This window comes from Epinephelus lanceolatus, chromosome 7, assembly GCF_041903045.1.
Source record: "Epinephelus lanceolatus isolate andai-2023 chromosome 7, ASM4190304v1, whole genome shotgun sequence".
NCBI lineage: Eukaryota > Metazoa > Chordata > Actinopteri > Perciformes > Serranidae > Epinephelus > Epinephelus lanceolatus.
The window spans coordinates 22,811,126-22,827,899 of NC_135740.1; the positions used below are offsets into that span (position 1 = coordinate 22,811,126).

General features: G+C 43.0%; 4 protein-coding genes across 5 annotated transcripts in view; 2 read left to right on the plus strand and 2 right to left on the minus strand.

Moving 5' to 3' along the window:
- The first annotated feature begins 1,326 nt into the window (after nucleotides 1-1,326).
- Nucleotides 1,327-6,722, plus strand: grhpra (glyoxylate reductase/hydroxypyruvate reductase a). The gene is made up of 9 exons (XM_033632417.2): nucleotides 1,327-1,968; nucleotides 2,307-2,437; nucleotides 3,580-3,652; nucleotides 3,767-3,883; nucleotides 3,976-4,064; nucleotides 4,236-4,337; nucleotides 5,160-5,295; nucleotides 5,419-5,549; nucleotides 5,648-6,722. Exons 1-9 carry the CDS (start codon nucleotides 1,883-1,885, stop codon nucleotides 5,767-5,769), a joined length of 987 nt encoding a protein of 328 aa, XP_033488308.1. The 5' UTR covers nucleotides 1,327-1,882; the 3' UTR covers nucleotides 5,770-6,722.
- Nucleotides 6,713-9,517, minus strand: LOC117260471 (zinc finger and BTB domain-containing protein 5-like). Its single transcript, XM_033632416.2, has one exon. The coding sequence runs from the start codon at nucleotides 9,062-9,064 to the stop codon at nucleotides 7,037-7,039; it is 2,028 nt and encodes a 675-aa protein (XP_033488307.2). The 5' UTR covers nucleotides 9,065-9,517; the 3' UTR covers nucleotides 6,713-7,036.
- A 1,163-nt stretch (nucleotides 9,518-10,680) lies between these two features.
- On the minus strand, nucleotides 10,681-11,723 carry tomm5 (translocase of outer mitochondrial membrane 5 homolog (yeast)). The gene is made up of 2 exons (XM_033633586.2): nucleotides 11,488-11,723; nucleotides 10,681-11,168 (listed from the first exon to the last, which is right to left on the minus strand). The coding sequence occupies exons 1-2, from the start codon at nucleotides 11,606-11,608 to the stop codon at nucleotides 11,134-11,136; spliced, it is 156 nt and encodes a 51-aa protein (XP_033489477.1). The 5' UTR covers nucleotides 11,609-11,723; the 3' UTR covers nucleotides 10,681-11,133.
- Nucleotides 11,724-12,968: 1,245 nt separating this feature from the next.
- The window catches only part of frmpd1b (FERM and PDZ domain containing 1b), a 37,581-nt gene continuing 33,775 nt past the window's right edge, over nucleotides 12,969-16,774 (plus strand). For both annotated transcript variants that reach the window (XM_033633016.2, XM_033633018.2), the window contains exon 1: nucleotides 12,969-13,178. The gene's annotated coding sequence lies outside the window, so the exon portion shown is untranslated. The remainder of the gene's footprint in view (nucleotides 13,179-16,774) is intronic.

Consider the following 16,774-nt stretch of genomic DNA (forward strand, 5'->3'; position numbering starts at 1 on the left):
TGTCAGTAAACACTGACTTTATCGCTGCAATGTTTACTTTGCAGGGACGACCCCCATGCGTACGCGCACACACACACACACACACACACACTAACCAAGGCAGCGGCCAAAATCTTTTATTTTTTGTCAAGTTAAGTCACAAGTCATCAAAACAGCGACTCGAGTCGACTCGAGTCCAAGTCACAATGACTCAAGTCCCCATCTCTGGTATGGAGCAATAAAATAAAAATAAAACAGAAATGAAAATGTGCATTAAAATTAAAGGGGCAAAAAGCAAAATCGTTTCACCGCTAGGTTTGCTGTTGTGCACTGCCTGTAGACCAAAACAAAGTGTGTCATGAGCCACTCCTCTCTCTACCTCTGCAGCCGACTCCGCTAGTGCTAACACCGGGAGCTAACGCTAACGTTCCTCCTCTTCTCCATGAGTGAGAGCGATGTTTTAGCCTAGCGGGCAGCTGGATCGCGGGCTGCCCGCTAGGCTAAAACATCGCTTCAGGTTAAAGTGGGAAGAAGCAGCAGGTTTATCGGGCAGCTGAGTGAAGCTGGGTGAAGTGGAGGCTGCGGAGGAAACACCGGGCTGGAGATCAACACAGAGAGAGGGGGTGTGAGGTCATGCTATACTCCAGATGAAATTACACCTCTAGTTCTTCACATAGCAATTTTTTAATTCCTTCAATCTAGAAATGATGAATTTCGCTTATTGCTCCTTTAAAATAAAATGTGCATTATGCTACAGTGTTTAACACTTGTACGTAAGATAAAAATATCAAAAATAAAGTATATATTGTCACTGTGCTGAGGCTGTAAGTGTATATACATCAATACAACAAAACAAGCATAGAATAACAGTAAACATAAGAAATATGTAGGCCAACAGTAATGTGCATTGTATGCCGAATAAATATATACTCAAGAGGTGTTCGTGAGGATAAAGTTGTATACTGAAAAATATTGCACAGTTGAATAATTGCACTGAATATTGCGACAAGAGTAGATTAATAATACAAAATGTAATCTACAAATAGGTTATGTATTATTTAAAAAACAATAAATAATACCATTGATCCCACTGGGTAATTCAAAAGCACTTAAAATAAGCCCCATCTTAACCAGCTGCAAAATTAAAGGATCAATTATTAAATTCCAATGGGGTCATATGCATTATACTGAAACTGACCATATTGCATAAAGTAAAATTTTAATGCAAGACTTTCACTTGTAATATCCCTACACTGTGGTTTTGCTATTTAAACTGACAAAACTGCACCAGTAAAAATCGCAATGCGCAGGAGTCCCATGGCCTTGCTGTGAAGTCATTGTCAGCGCCTTTCTTTCTTTTTTTTTTTTTTTTAAATGATCCCAGGAAGAGAAATCAGAGAAGGAACGTAAACATGCCCTTACTAGGATGAGGGGCTCTGGGTGAATGGGAATTTGCTCTCAAATAATTTAATTTAAAAAACCTGCTGAAGCACAGAGCTAGGTGGTATGGTGGGCGTCTGATGATGGATTTACATTTATGTAGCCTTTTACTATATTTCTACAACTGAAACCCTGACCGACAAGACAACAGATAAGACGACGTTTTTAATTTCATCTTTGACATTAACATAGAAATTAAATTAATCCAGGAATGCCGGGAGAAGTCATCCATCAGAGACGATAAACCCGCCGTTGAGTTAACTCCACGCATGCGCAGTAGTGCGAAGCAAAGCACTTCCTGGTGTGTGAATGAGCGTAGTTTGAAGTGTAGTTTTCTCAGCTGAACAGACGTTCAAGGTTAACATCTGCCGGGGCTGATTGTGTGGACGTCCACTCCCCCCAAAAAGTTACTACGGTCGTGTGTGTGAGGAGGACTGCGGGTTATTTCCACCGTTAACGTGAGATGCAGACAGTTGGTAAACTCATGAAGGTGTTTGTGACGAGGCGCATCCCGCAGGAGGGGATGAAGATCCTGTCAACGGCTGGAGTGTATGCACTTATCTTAACAGTCATCTAACGCTTACTGTCAAGGCAACATTTACAAACTGTGTGCAAACTATGTCGCTGTCATTCCCAGTGTATCCTGACTGCTTTCATTTCAGCTGCACGGTGCGGCAGGCCACCAGGCAGTCATTAGTTTTGCTTGGGTTCATGTTACACACTTCAGTAGCCAATAGAAAGTATGAGATCTAAAAATGAACCGTGACCTCTCTCAGCTCTCACACACACATCTATCACCACAGTCAGGTCCCTCAGCCTGTCAGCCTGTATGACTGAATGACATGCCATCCCATTCATTTGGTCCTTCTCTGTCTCCATGGAAACAGCTGTGAGGTGTCTCTGTGGGACTCTGATGAACCCGTGCCGAGGGAAGACCTCCTCAAAGGTGTGCAGGGGGCTCATGGTCTCCTGTGTATGCTGTCAGACAAGATCGATGCTGAGGTCCTGGATGCTGCAGGTACGCTTCATTTTACTTCTTTTGTTGCACCATATTTTTCTATATATGTACACATCATCTGTCAGTGTCAATATAAATCCTGCATCCTGTATATACAGAATATAGCCATGTATACATGCACATAGGGTCAATGTATATCCATTCAATATTTATTTCTTTGCACTATTTGTATAGTTTACAAGTTACAGAACAATCAGCTTTTATATAGAGCTGCAACAATTAGCTGTCAGCTATTAAAGTAATTGCCAGCGAACTTGAGAAATAATGAATGAATGTTAGTGATTTTTTAAGAGATTCCAGCTTCTTAAATGTGAATATTTTCTAGTGTCTTCACTCCCCTATGACAGTTAACTAAATAGTTTTGGGTTTGGTGACGGAACAAGACATTTGAGGACTTCATCTTGGGCTTTGGGAGACACAGATTGACATTGTCCTCCATTTTCTGACATTTTATAGCCAAAACAACTAATCGATTAATCAAGAAAACTCTTAGTAGATAGTCTGACTATGAACATAATTGTTAGTTCAAGCCCTCGTGTATTTAGATTTTTGTTTTTATGTTATTTTTATTGTTGTCCATTGGTGTTTTTTTTACATATATATTAATATATTTATATAAACACCTTTTTTCCCCACATACTTATGTACATAATAGTTCTGTCTATTCTCTGCCTCTATTTATCCAGCATTGTTGTCCTTGTTCCTAGCTGTCTATTTCTGTGTAAGTACATGAGAGCAATAAAAAAAAGGAATCAAATGTATTGTATTTGTACACACACTTGGCCAAAAAAGGTGATTCTGATTCAGTTATAGTTCTCTAAGGGCACCTACTTTGATTCAGTTTTGTAAGACAATGAAACATGAACACCCTCTTGGTAGATGCACACTTTTTATAGACACTGTAATTTACAATTAAAGGAAAGAAGAAAAAAAACAAAACAATTCCACACAACCAGAGATTTTTTTTCCTTTTTTAAAATGCATTTTATAAAGTGATTATCAAAATTGTTGCAGATTTATTCTCTATCGATCAACTAATCCATTAATTGTTTCAGCTCCAATTAAAACACATCAAACTGCAGTCACAGTCTGTTGATCAAGTGTCTAGATTTCAGTGTTTCAGCTGGTCTGTCTGATTCCAGGGCCAAACCTGAAAGTAATCAGCACCCTGTCAGTGGGATTTGACCACTTGGCTATCAACGAAATCAAAAAACGGTAGGTGACGTTCCAAAAAAAAAAAAAGTGGCTTATACTTTTAAAACCAACCGTCTACTAGTATGCAGACGTGTCATGTGGCCTCTGAGTTATATTGTCATTTGTTATGTCCAGTGGTATACGTGTTGGATACACTCCAGATGTCCTGACTGACGCCACAGCTGAACTGACCGTGGCTCTGCTGCTGGCCACTGCTCGCAGATTACCAGAGGGAATGGAGGAGGTCAAAAAGTCAGTCTCACCAAGTTCCACATGTACACTTATTACTGTCCACTCTGACTGAGTGACACAGTGGTCATACTGTCTCTTCTGCTCTCTCTCAGTGGAGGCTGGAGCTCATGGAAGCCTCTCTGGCTGTGTGGTTATGGTCTTTCTGGCAGCACAGTAGGAGTCATCGGACTGGGACGCATCGGTAAGGCTTGCATTTGCCGCTCCATTTACTTTGGCAGGATGTAATATCATAGGAGTGGATCCTGTGTTCAAATCCTGTGTAGTCATACCTAACTAGTATTGTGTGATATTATTTGTCTGCTGAAGTGTAAGACCTGTTTGTAGCTGAATAACTGGTTGTGTTCGTGTTCAGGCATGGCCATAGCTCGGAGACTCATGCCCTTTGGAGTGAAGAGGCTGCTGTACTCTGGGAGAACTGCCAAGGCCTGTGCTGCTGAAGTGAATGGAGAGTTTGGTAAGAAAAAGAGGAGAAACTGACACAGTGAAAGGAGACAGAAGAAGTAAAAAAAAAATCTACCAAGATTATAAAACTATCGAATGAAAATAATGGATTTTGGTGAATAGGGCTGCATATTTTGGAAATAAGTTAGTAAGTCATTTGTTACAAATATCTCGGTATTTGGCTTGATGACTCCCATTCTTTTAAACCCCAGGGGCCATATTCATAAACATTCTGAGAACACTCTCACAGAGCTTAGCCTAAAAACTTTTAGTGAGGAGTCCTAGCTTATGAGTGATTTAGTAAAGTTCTCAGAGCAACTCTGAGCATGGAACAGACAGAAACTTTTACCTTAGTAATGACATGTGGTTGAACCCATTGCTAGGTAAGATGCATTCTTTTAACAGATGTGATTGGTTGTCACAGACCTGCCCTTTGTGAGCCTGTAAGGTGTAAGGACACCCAGTGGAAATGAAATGAACTGCTGACTGTGAAAGTGTTGTCAATTGTCAGTGTGATCACTCTGCTGATGGAGGGTTGACATACACAAGTCATCACTGCTGCACTGTTACATTTTTCCAGTTTTCCAAATATCTCAGTGTTGTGCATATGTCTTATAATATTTCTACATGTAACTATATATCTTTTATGTTTTGTTTTGTGTGGGTGTTTGGCTGTAATGTTTGTGTGCTGCTGTCTTGGCCAGGTCTCCCTTGTAAAAGAGATAGTTGATCTCAACAGGACTTACCTGGTTATATATGGGTTAAATACATTTTTAAAAAAATTAAAATTCGATGCATGTCCTCTCTTCCTTCTTCTCTCTTCTCTGTTGAACAGTTCCCCTGGACACACTTGTGTCTGAGAGCGACTTTGTGGTTGTTTCCTGCTCCTTGACGCCAGAAACCCAGGGTCTGTGTGACAAGGCCTTCTTCAGCAAGATGAAGAACACAGCAGTCTTCGTCAACTCCAGCAGGTAGGCCTCTAAAGCAGCTCGAACATGGGGGTGCATTATGGGAGAAGTATTGGTTTAGAGACATAGCTGTTGTCTGTGCTTAAAATACTTAAGGGTAAAGATGTGGTGAATTATTGGTTTTAGAGGAGCTGTGGTGAACCAGGAGGATCTGTACAAGGCTTTGAGCAGCGGAGAGATAGCTGCAGCCGGACTAGATGTCACATCACCTGAGCCACTCCCAACAGATCACCCTCTTCTGACACTTAAAAACTGCGGTGAGTAGACAAGACATTGTTTTTTGTTTTGCCTCTTTTCTCACTTTGCTTCCTGATTTAACTTGATATTTTTTTCCGTCCTCTCCTATCTTGTGCAGTGGTGTTGCCACACATCGGCAGCGCCACCTACTCCACGAGAGGCGTCATGGGAGCTCTGTCAGCTCAAAACCTGCTGGCAGGTTTACAGGGCACAGACATGCCCAGTGAACTCACCTTCTAACGCCTGAAACCGAGCCGCTGTGCCTCCTCTGGTGCTGCATGTAGAGCAGATCAAACTAGTGTACTGGTCTAGTAGTGGTCTCCTGTATGAGATCAAAGTAAAGGATACTCATGTAGTTATATATTAACATCATGTCACTGTTAACTTGATAGTTTCATTTGAGCCTGTCACAGTTACTAACGAGTTGAACTTTAAATATACAATGTGCATTTTTGAGGAAGGAAATGCTCGGGGCAGTTTTGACATCTCAGACAAGTATTCAAGTTCTTGGAAGAAAAAAAAAAGCATATGAACAAACTGGCAGCACTCCTTAACCTTAGCTCTTACTAAAACACTACCATGTTCAGTCTTATGTGGAGAATTGTAGTTGAATTGCATATAAAAAAAAATCTCATTTGTATTTCAAGATAGCACTCGTGACTGGTTCTGTCTCTCAAATCTAAATGTAATGCCATAAAGATTAGCATTATACTTCTTAGTCTGCACTTTATGCTGATGTTAAAGGAATACTTCACCCACAAAATGACCATTTGAAAATTAGTTAGTTGTGAAAATGCATGTGTTTGGGATATGACTGGATAAATGAGACTTGGATTATACTACACAAGTTGTGCGAGAGCTTGTAAACTGATGTTTCAATGTAGTTTTGCTGTTAAACGCGGTCACCTGTCAAACATTGAATCAATATGTTGGCATTTTTCTGTATAGGTGTGACAGAAAAATAAAGTTTTCTTCACAAATTCAAGGTCATAGAAGGACTCAGTGATATACAAATGGTCATTCTGTGGGTGAAGTATTCCTTTAATGCTCCATGTCTTCTTTTACAAAACATTTCAACACTCCATTATTTTGTAAAATGGGATTTATGGCTCGGTTTGAATATAATGCTCTGTTTAATTTCGAAATTCATTGTGCTCAAAATAGATTTATGATCAATAAAAAGTTTAAGTGCATCGTTTATTCTCATCACTCTTAACGCAGCAATAAAAGAGAACATAATTAAGTCTTTGAGACTCTTATCAGTGCATTTACATCAGTGTGGCTACATTAGATCTGTTTTATTTCATGGAATCATTTTTTAAAAATTCACAACATGATTGAGAACAAAAACTTAAAAATTACATTAGCTTATTGACTTTGAATTCAACATGAAAATAAAAAATGAGGGAAGTGTATGGAGTAATAAAACAACTTCACAGAGTGCAGTTTTTCAAAGAATTGAGTCAAGTTGTGCGATGAAACAAGCGTCTTATCAGATAACCGCAGCTCACAGCAGGGTATCTGCGAATGACTGATCATCCTTCCAGTTCAGGCAGGTGTTTTTTGAGTGCTTGTACAGATGGGAGGACTGGCTGAAGCGCTTTCCACACTTGGGACAGGGATAGGGCTTCTCCCCTGTGTGGACTCGAATATGCTTCTTACAGTCAGTCAGGTTCATGAAGGTCTTGCAGCAGATTTTGCAGGCGTATTTCTTCTCTCCCTCCACCAACAGAACGTGGTCCTCCGCAGCTGCTTTCTTGCACTTGGACAGAACATCCTCTGAAGCTCTGGTTAGAGGCGGCCGCTCAGCAGCATCCCCCGCCGATGAAGAAGAGGAGAGATCTGTGCCGGCTTCTGATCCGGGTGGCACTTTGGGGGCGATGCGACGGAAGGTTGTCGCCCCCGAACTTTTACCGGCCCTGGAGGGTTGGATGAGGGAGGTTTCCAGACCGAGGCCTGGTCTGATGCCGCTCAGGAAGCCTGCTAAAGAATTCTGGGTGGGCTGGAGGATGAGCGTGTCGCTGAAACCAGGGCCCTGAGTTGGGAGAAGCTGCTGCAAGGGGACGGACGTTACTGGGAAAACAAGTGAGGAGTCAGAGGACTGAGCAGAGGAGGCTTCATCTGAGTTTTGACACAGTTCACCAGCAGCTGCAGGAGCATCACTGGCGGCGGCGGCAGCAGCTGTGGCAGCAGCAGTGAGGCTTGCTAGGCTGTCTTCTTCCTCCAGAGCTCCCATCACACTCTCACTACTGGGATTGAGGAAGCAGGAGAAGGCAAGTTCTGACAGGCTGTCAAGGCCTTCACCATCTACTGACTCCTCACCCAAATCTCCGGCCTCTCTCTGTGCATCAGTTTGAAGATCTGAGCACAGCGGAGACTGCAAAGATGTAACGTCACCTTCTGTTGGGCACACCGTGGACATTTTCTCCTCATTTAGCTGTGCTTCAAAATTGTCTGTGCAGTCTTGTGTTGGAGTTAGAGGAGAATTGTTTGGGAAATCTGGGGAGCATGAGGTCAGATTTTCCTTTTTCACCTCAATCATTGCCATCTTTGGCTCCTCTCCCTCTTCCTCCCCTTCATCTCCCACCTTTACTTTGACTACAGTCTCTCCATCTGTTTCTCCGCCCTTCTCCCACACACCTACACCTCCCGTGCTGCTGTCCGATTGGCTCGGCAGCTGGATCTCATCTGACTCTCCCTTGGTCGCTTCATATTTCTCCTCCATCTCCTCCTCCTTGCCTCGGCTCTCCCAGAGTCCGTCTGTCGTCTTCAGGCAGTCCGGCGACAGCAGCTCCTCTCCACCCTCCTCCGCACTGACGGTGCTTCTGGTAACAGTGGGTGAACACTCCTTATAGTTCCCCTCAGGCCCTCTGCAGGACCTCTTTCTGTCACTGAGCCCATCCTCATCTGACTTCCTCTTGTGCCTCAGAAATGGTGCAGCACTCTGCTCGCCACTGACCTCTCTGCTCCTCACCCCCTGGTCGTCAACCCCACCGGACTGACTAACCTCAACTGCCACATCTTCCTCATCCTCCATGATGGACGTGACCTGTTGAAGCAAGGCCGACCTCTCTGCCTGTGAAGACGGCTGCTGCTGTTGCACTGACCTCCAACCTTTCGGGGGCGAGGCGGGAAAGTTTTTCCTGGACAGGTGGAGCTTGCAGGCCTTGACCACAGAGTTGAGGTGCAAGTGCGACGCCGCCAACAGTACATCCATCACATTGGAGGCCCCTGGAGAGAGTGTGGAGGTGTAGATCATGTCTAGCAAGGTGGAGAAGGCCTCTGGGGTCACCACCTCTGGATCTAGCTCCATCACACTGGGGCCCCTACCTCCAGCTGTGCCAGCTCCAACCTCATCACCGCTGTCACTGGAGCTCAGAAGAGCCCTGAAGTGGGAGCTGCATGCTGCCAGGATGGAGCGGTGAGCCTGGAAGCTCTGGCCTCCAACCACCACCACACAGTCACACAGCTGGGCATGGAGGCGCTGGTGGTTGAGCTGCTTGAAAATATGCTGGAAATGACCTGGGAAGTCCATAATAGGCGGTTGGATTTGTTGTTATTAATATGACAGGTGTTATTGTGTAGCATCCGTGGCGCTACTGGCAACACAATAACACAGGGAAGGTCATTGTGAGGAGCAGTCAAAGGCTTCTCCTCATCCACCTCTCATCAGGCTGGCTGGACTCTGACTGTTCACAGGAGCCGACTTCCGCTGTGATGTGTGCTGTATTGTATGCTGCAGCCGGGTTTCCGACAGATGCTCTGGAGTATGGGCGGGCCTGCAGCTCCAACAATAACACCGGAGGATGCGGCGCGGTTTCGGCTTTGTCTCCGAGAACAGCCCGATATCTTCACAGCGGTTCCTCTCCCACCAGCTCAGATATAATTCCCGAAATTGTCGCTTTTTCTCATGTTTAATATTAAAGTTACTGACTCACAGCGCTCACACCATCAGCCCGGCTGGTTTTAGCCTCCATTGTCGACGCCTCCTCCATCAGTTGGAGTCACATCAACCCGCAGAGTAAAACAACACCGCCCCCAGGTGGTGATCCTTTGGAAGTGCATCTACCGTTGATTTACTTAGACCTTTGTCACAGTCGGTTAAATCTTATGAAATAACTTGCTTACAGTTATGCACACTGCAAGTCAGATTTATTTTACTATATTTCAAAACGTATGGTAAATATGAACCAGTTTAAATTTGGATAAAATACATATAAAGTAACTTATGTTTGAAAAATGTTTGTAATATCTTTTTCATTTACAGTGGAAAGATTATTAGAGTTAACTAAAAATAAAAATAAAAGCTAAAACTAGATGTAAAAAAACCCCCAAACATTTTAATTAATAGAAATAATATTAAAAAAAATAGACTTTAGGAAAAAAGAAGAAAACTGACTTACAATATGACCAAAAACAAAATAAAAAAACATGCAGGAAATGTTTTAATTTTTAGTGTTTGTAACCTTGTCAACACAAGCATGAGGATGCATGTTTTTCTGAGCCATCTGAGGGATGTCTCCATGACTGTGAGTCAAAAGCCTTCACAAAGTGTTGTGTTTGTAATGTAATACCTCTGAACTTCTTCAATCTTGCCCCTGACAAACACCCCCCACTCTACAGTTTAAAAAAGAAACTAAAACTAATATTGAAACTAAAAAAACTAAGCTAAAACTAAACATTTTATACAATAACAACTAGGCTGACACAAGCAACCCCCACTCTGGAAACTAACTGAATTAGGAACCTGTGGCAAATGACATTTTAGACATGACCTAAATTTAAAAAGGCTGTACTTATAGTCCCATTTTGAGCAGACAGTTTGCCAGTGGATGGGTCCCTAAATACAAACATTTGGGTGCTTTAACCCCAAGACATCAGCATCTATCAGTGGAGTAAATGACAGAGAAAATCTATATACTGTTATTCCTCTAAGACACTGCCATTAAAGACAAAAAAAACCCTTACGGTGTCTTTGAGCACTTTGGCTGACACTATAAAGAAGCACCAAGGCACAGGTTTTTAAAAATGCATTTAAAGGCCAAACCTAAAGCTGAAACACAGGCAGCTGCAGTATCAAATGCATTAAGTTGTTGCTGCTGCTTTAAAACAAAGCTAAGTTTAAATCAAAGACAATGAGACACTTCCCAATCCTTTCTTAGTCTCCATTTTTATTTCCAGTGGTTTTGTGATTGTATTAAGATTTAAAACACTGACAAAAATGTTCAAACATGTCTGGTGTAAAATCTCTGATGCAGTTTGACAGTTTCAATTCCATGTGACAGATCTGCTTTATAAAAACAAACCAACAAAATAAACACAGTTTCCCTTGAGTGTGTGAACACGGCAGGTATATACACTTCACAAACATTGTACTTAACAATGATCACAACATGTTTCATAAGAAAGTCTAAAGTATACAATAAAGAACAAGACGTGAGAAATGAGAAGACAGTGTTTCCACAGGTGCAGTGATGGACAGACACGGGTGGTCTCCGACAGGGTTTGCTGTAATGGCCCCAGTTGTCTGCTGATGATGGTCCACACTGTCTCTGATGCAGTAAACTCTCAGTGGATGGCGGAAGAAGAGACCTGCTGCTCTGCTCATATGCTGTCCAGCTTCTTTAACACATATGGAGCTGCAGACACAGAAAACACACATGATTAGCTTCTGATAAGACCCTGAATATAGTCAGTTGCTATGATGCTTTTATCTTCTCTGTGATCAGGGCAATTTAATTTGTTTTTGGGATATTTTAATCACACTAACAGCTACTTGTATACCATTACACAATATGAAAACCTACATGTTAGTATGCTCGTGTTTCCTTTAGGGCATTAATTGATTATCACATGCATGAGGTGAGTAAGCAATGCCCTTAATAGCAGTCAACACTCTTTAAAATGCCAGTATAGTTGGTATTTAGCTAAATGTCAATGTCATCTGCCTGTACTCACTGGCTCTGAGAAGGGCGACGTAAATAAGAAAGTTCCGTAAAGACGAGAGGACATCTTGTCGCATTTTCTTCTTCATCTCCTCCGGGTCCATTTTAGGTCCGAGTCCTTCCAACTTGAACATTGTGGCTGTGGGTTAACTTGGTTTTATTCTTCAGTCCGCTCTTCGTGTTGAAAATTCACAGCGTTGCGAGCATGGATGGAGGAATCCAAACCGGAAGTACGCAACGGCGGAAGTTACGATTACGACGGCGCGCACGGAGGGACAAACTGGACGAAGACACCAGAAGGCAAAAATTAAATATGGCACGCTAAACGCAGCCGTCAGTAACTATATAATAATTGCATATTATTGTTTTAATAATGCTCAACTGTATGATTATGCCGTTTGTTTGTTTTTGAAGTATTTTCTGGTTGTATCCCTGTGTGATTTATGTTGTATGTAGGCTACATAATGTTCTGTGTTGTCTATATGAATGTGTGCGTCCTCTTGGGGGGTAGAGACATTTTAAATAGCAATATCTATTCTAATATAGCGTTGCAGGCTATCTTGGGCTAATAAGTCAAACCAAAACACTGTGCTGTCGAGGAAAATAATATTAAATATGATATTTCTCAGGAAAATAAGATTAATTTTGGCTCCCTAAGTATGGCCACATAAATCAACAAGGGGCTCCTAGGGCAAAAGTTGGCATTAAACCCACTGGTTGTGGTCATTTGGTTCAAGCCAAATTCATTCAGGAGTATGCATTGTGTAAATATTGACAGGTAACAAGTAGGACCTACTTTGAAGACCTTATCATTTGAGCTGATATTGTGATTTAGGGTTGCAGATTGCCAAACAAATGTGCAATTAATTAAATTACCCCAGACCAGCTGAGCCTTTATATATAAAATGTGCCCACTCTCCACTGGGTGTGTAATCCAACCCTGCTTTGTTTTTGAAATCATGGTGGTCATTGAATCAAGGTGATAAAATGCTTTGGCAACACATATGAAATGCCATGCCAATAAAGCTTATTGAATTAAATCGAATTGAATAGAATGAGAAATGGTGCAAGCTAAGTTGTGAAAGGCTTTATCACTTTGAGCTGTATTTATTCCACACAACACATCAGACTTCGTCAGAAATAAAAATGATTTAAAAAAAAAAAAGCACTCTTCAATTTAGGATCAAAATGACGTTTATTAGATACATGCATTAATAATTTACAAAATATTAGAAATGAGCTAATTAAACTGCACAAATAGGCAACCAATCATATTGTTTTCATTAAAAATACACAATATCATATTATTATTGTTATTATTATTATTATTATTATTATTATTATTATTATTATTATGGGATGTAGTGACTGGATGGAGGAGGGGTGGGGGTCCGCCGGGCAGACAGCGGAGGAGGCAGGGAGGAGAGAGAGAGACGAACAGAGGGAGGGGGTGGGTTGTTTCTGAGCTCAGGGCCGAGGATTAGGCAGAGAGCAGTCCCAGTACGATGACAGCATCCAGCACGTAGCCAACCCCCCCGCACACACACCACATCACCATCACCATCCGGCCCGGGGAGGACGCGGCGGATATTTTTGAGAATCAAACATCGTTTCTCCTCCGATTCTCCGCATCACTGCTCTCTTTTTTGAGGGGACAGCCCTCTCAGACTCCCGGTCCGTCTGTCTCCCTCCTCAGACCACTAGGTGAGTTTTCTCGGTATTTCCCGGTGTTATTGTCTGATGATGAAGGAGCGCCCGGCTGTAGACGGAGGCGCATGCACCTTGCATCCATTCCTGCCTTTTGGATTGATATTTATCACATCGAAATGAATAATTGAGCTGATGGTCGTCTCCGAAACGCCTGCAGGCTACACCCGTGCCCCTGTTTGAGGGAGGCGACGGAGAGATTTAAATCCGATTAAGATTATAAAGGTAACAAAAGACTGACCTTTTTTTTTTCTTTGTTTAGCCTCCCGGGTTGACCGGCGTGGCTGCGGCCACTGATCAAAGTTAGTGTTTGGTGCGTGTAATGGTAAATATTGATTATTTTAAGGACATTTATAAAGCATTTATGAGCGACAGACGCGGTCGATACGTAGTCAATTCTCACAACCTAAATTCGGGTTATTGGGAATATAAATCGCCTCTATCCAGAATTACGCACAACATTCTGGCCGTGTTTGTTCCACACTGAATGGCATTCGTGCTATATTGAGAAACACATGTCCTATGCAGTGATAGTGGAGATCCATGCTGCCGTATGCGCAGTGAAATCACCGTCACTGGCGACAGATTAAAAATGAACAGGCTAAATCCTGACGGATGAGGGGGGTGCCAGGAGTCTGGGTAGTAAAACACGCACATTATGAATGGGCGTAGGCGATGTGCAGCCACCCTGGGACCGTCGCCTCTGCTTTTTTCTTTCTTTGCTCATATCCTTTTGGCCAGAAGCAGCCTCTTCCCTGCGCTCTTCCGTGCCGTGCCAGGCATGACAAGCGCAACACAACTAGACCGGAACAATGCGTTTTGCTGTTCTGGGGCCTTCATTTAATGCATGACATGATTTAATATGACCGCTGATTGCGGTTCCATTTAAACACGTGTTACGCCGCAGCCTTCACCGTGCATGGAGACATCACTTTAACCATTGAGTGTTTTTATTAACAGCATCATGCGCAGCTGCTTGGCTAAACACACACATAAACACACACACAAGGAGCCAGACAGAGGTACACACTTCATGAATGAAAGCCATTTTGCTCCTGTGATGTGAAGTAGCTGTGGTTGCTCAGTGTTTTGCTTTCACTCTTGTGCGCGCTGAGTGTTTGGCTGTGCTCTTCCCACTGCTGCGGGCTTTGTGGTATGACTCAGGGTTGTATGCCACAAACATGTGATGGGAGTTGCTGCTCCGAGGTCAGTATGCCCGAGGAGTAACGCGACGGGCAGAACTTGCACATCAGGAAAGACTTGATGCCTGGCTGCATTAGCCTCTATCTGCCCTGCTGACTGCTCCTCTGTCCCACTTACTGCAGCCAGCCAGCCAGCCAGCCATCCTCTCCCCCTCTCCTCCTGTTTGGTCTTAGCTTCATGTCTCCAGGGCACACTGTGTTGCTGGGCTGGTGTTTGCTGCTCCTGCCCAATGCCTTGACCAAATGATCATTAGATCAATGGGTAACTGAAGCTGCTCAGGAATGTGATTCGTATTGTTGCAGCCACCGGCTACTGGAAGCTGTTGATTAATCAATAGTGGTATTTCTCAGCAAAGGAATTCAATTAATTCATGGGTCAGGGGTTACATTGGTGTATGGTAATGGATGGATGGATACACTGTAAATATGTATTTTTCCTTCAGCCTGTACCAGTATTGCTCCTGCAGAGGGAAAAGCAGACGTGACCTCATTGATGTGACAGCTCCATGGTGATGGCACACTTGACTGGCAGTGGCGCCATAATGTAGGCCAACTCTATTCATGAGCATAGTGAAACATTAAGAGTATGAAAAGCCTAAAATAATCATACAGCCTAAGTAAATCATCGGTTTTGTATAACAAGGTTTCTCCTCCTCTTTTCTCTGCTGTGATATGAAATATTAAAATCATCACACTGTAGCTATATGTAAGTGTTATTCCAGAGCCCAGAGGGCTACTGTAGCTGCTGGCTCACTGGCTGGCCTCATATTACTTTAACTTAAAGATAAGACCTCCATTGTGCAGCCTTTGAAGGATCACTGAGTTGAAGGAAATTGGCTCAGACAGCAACAGAAGATGTGAGGCAGACAGTTTTCCAGACTTGCAACATCTATCATCCCCTAACATCCAAGGACCTTCCTCTTTCTGTCTCGCTGTCTGTCTCACTTCGGCACCATCAGAACCATCGATAGAGATCTGTAACACAATGCAGCGCACTATTAATCTTCAAAAGACCCATTATTTAATAGTGCACTGGGGAACTCGAGCTTCGCCAGGTCGCTGATGAAAGGGGAAATGAAATGAGCGGCGCACGGTGAGCCCTGTCTTCATAATGCTAATGGAATGAGCTGACAGGCTGAATGAAGAACGGGAGATGTGATTATGTCTGGACTGGAGGACGAGTTACAGAGAAATAACAAGCAAAACATAATAAGCAACAGAGGCAATCAGACTTTAACAGGCCACCATGGTGCTGTTTGTGCAGACTTCAGTGTTGTTTTTTTTTCCTATTATTTCTTTGGTGGATGTCTGTGCAGGCTCACTTTAATGTTTTCTTCTCACAGGGACAAGTAGCCTGCATAGCATGGACCAATGCAACACTGCTGACAGGCCTAAAGCCTAAGCTTGTTTGCAATGCCCCTGTATGGCTCTTTAAATAGGCTGCAAACACCACATTAAAAGAGGATAATGCAAAACAATACAAACATTTAAGCTGCAATACCAACTGCCTACAGCCACGCTAGCTGCTCTGTGAGTCTGGTGATGGGCAGATAGATGGGCTAAATGCTAACATCAGCATGCTCCCAATGACAATGCTAACATACTGATGTTTAGCAGGTAATGCTAACATTTTCTAATTTGCAGTAAACAGTTTAAATTTATCCAGAGGTAGACATGACTGCCTTTACTAAATTTCATGGCAATCCATCTGAAATTCCCCAAGACATTTCAATCTGCTGGTGGTGCTGAAAGTAAAGCATCCCCAAAATCATCAGGATTTATGCTGTGGGAACCATGAACGTTACCAAATTTTGTGCCAGTCCATCTAAAAGGGTCTTTCCATCAGCACTTCTGGTGTGCTAAGCTAAACTGCATTGATTTGCGTCTCTGCTACCAGTTTAAACTCTGAGTCATGTCTGAGACTCACACTTGACCACCTCCCAGCAGGCTGTGGTGACGTCAGATGGGCGTCATCATTACTCAGGGATGATTCCTCCTTCTTTTCTGTATCATAACATCATCCTGTCTCCTGTTTTTTAACCAATGAGCAGCATATGCCGAGCAATATCGTAACAATAGCCTGAAAATCTGTGATCAGTAGGCCGAGCTGGCTCCCAACAACCGCTGCACACTGCAATAGTAAACTATGGTAAAGAGGGTGCTGCTTTTAAACATCACTGACACAAGACAAGGGTGTCATCAATTAAAGACACACCTTCAAGCGGGTAGCCTAGCTGAGTGGAGAAACCACTTACCTCGCCATGCTGGGCTGATGCACCGCGTCAAATTGAGTCATGCTAAGCAAGCATGTGTGTGTGAAAAAGGGCCACTAATGTTGAGATATTTTACTGCATATGTGGAAATTTTTGACCTCCCTGTGTCACGAGAGGA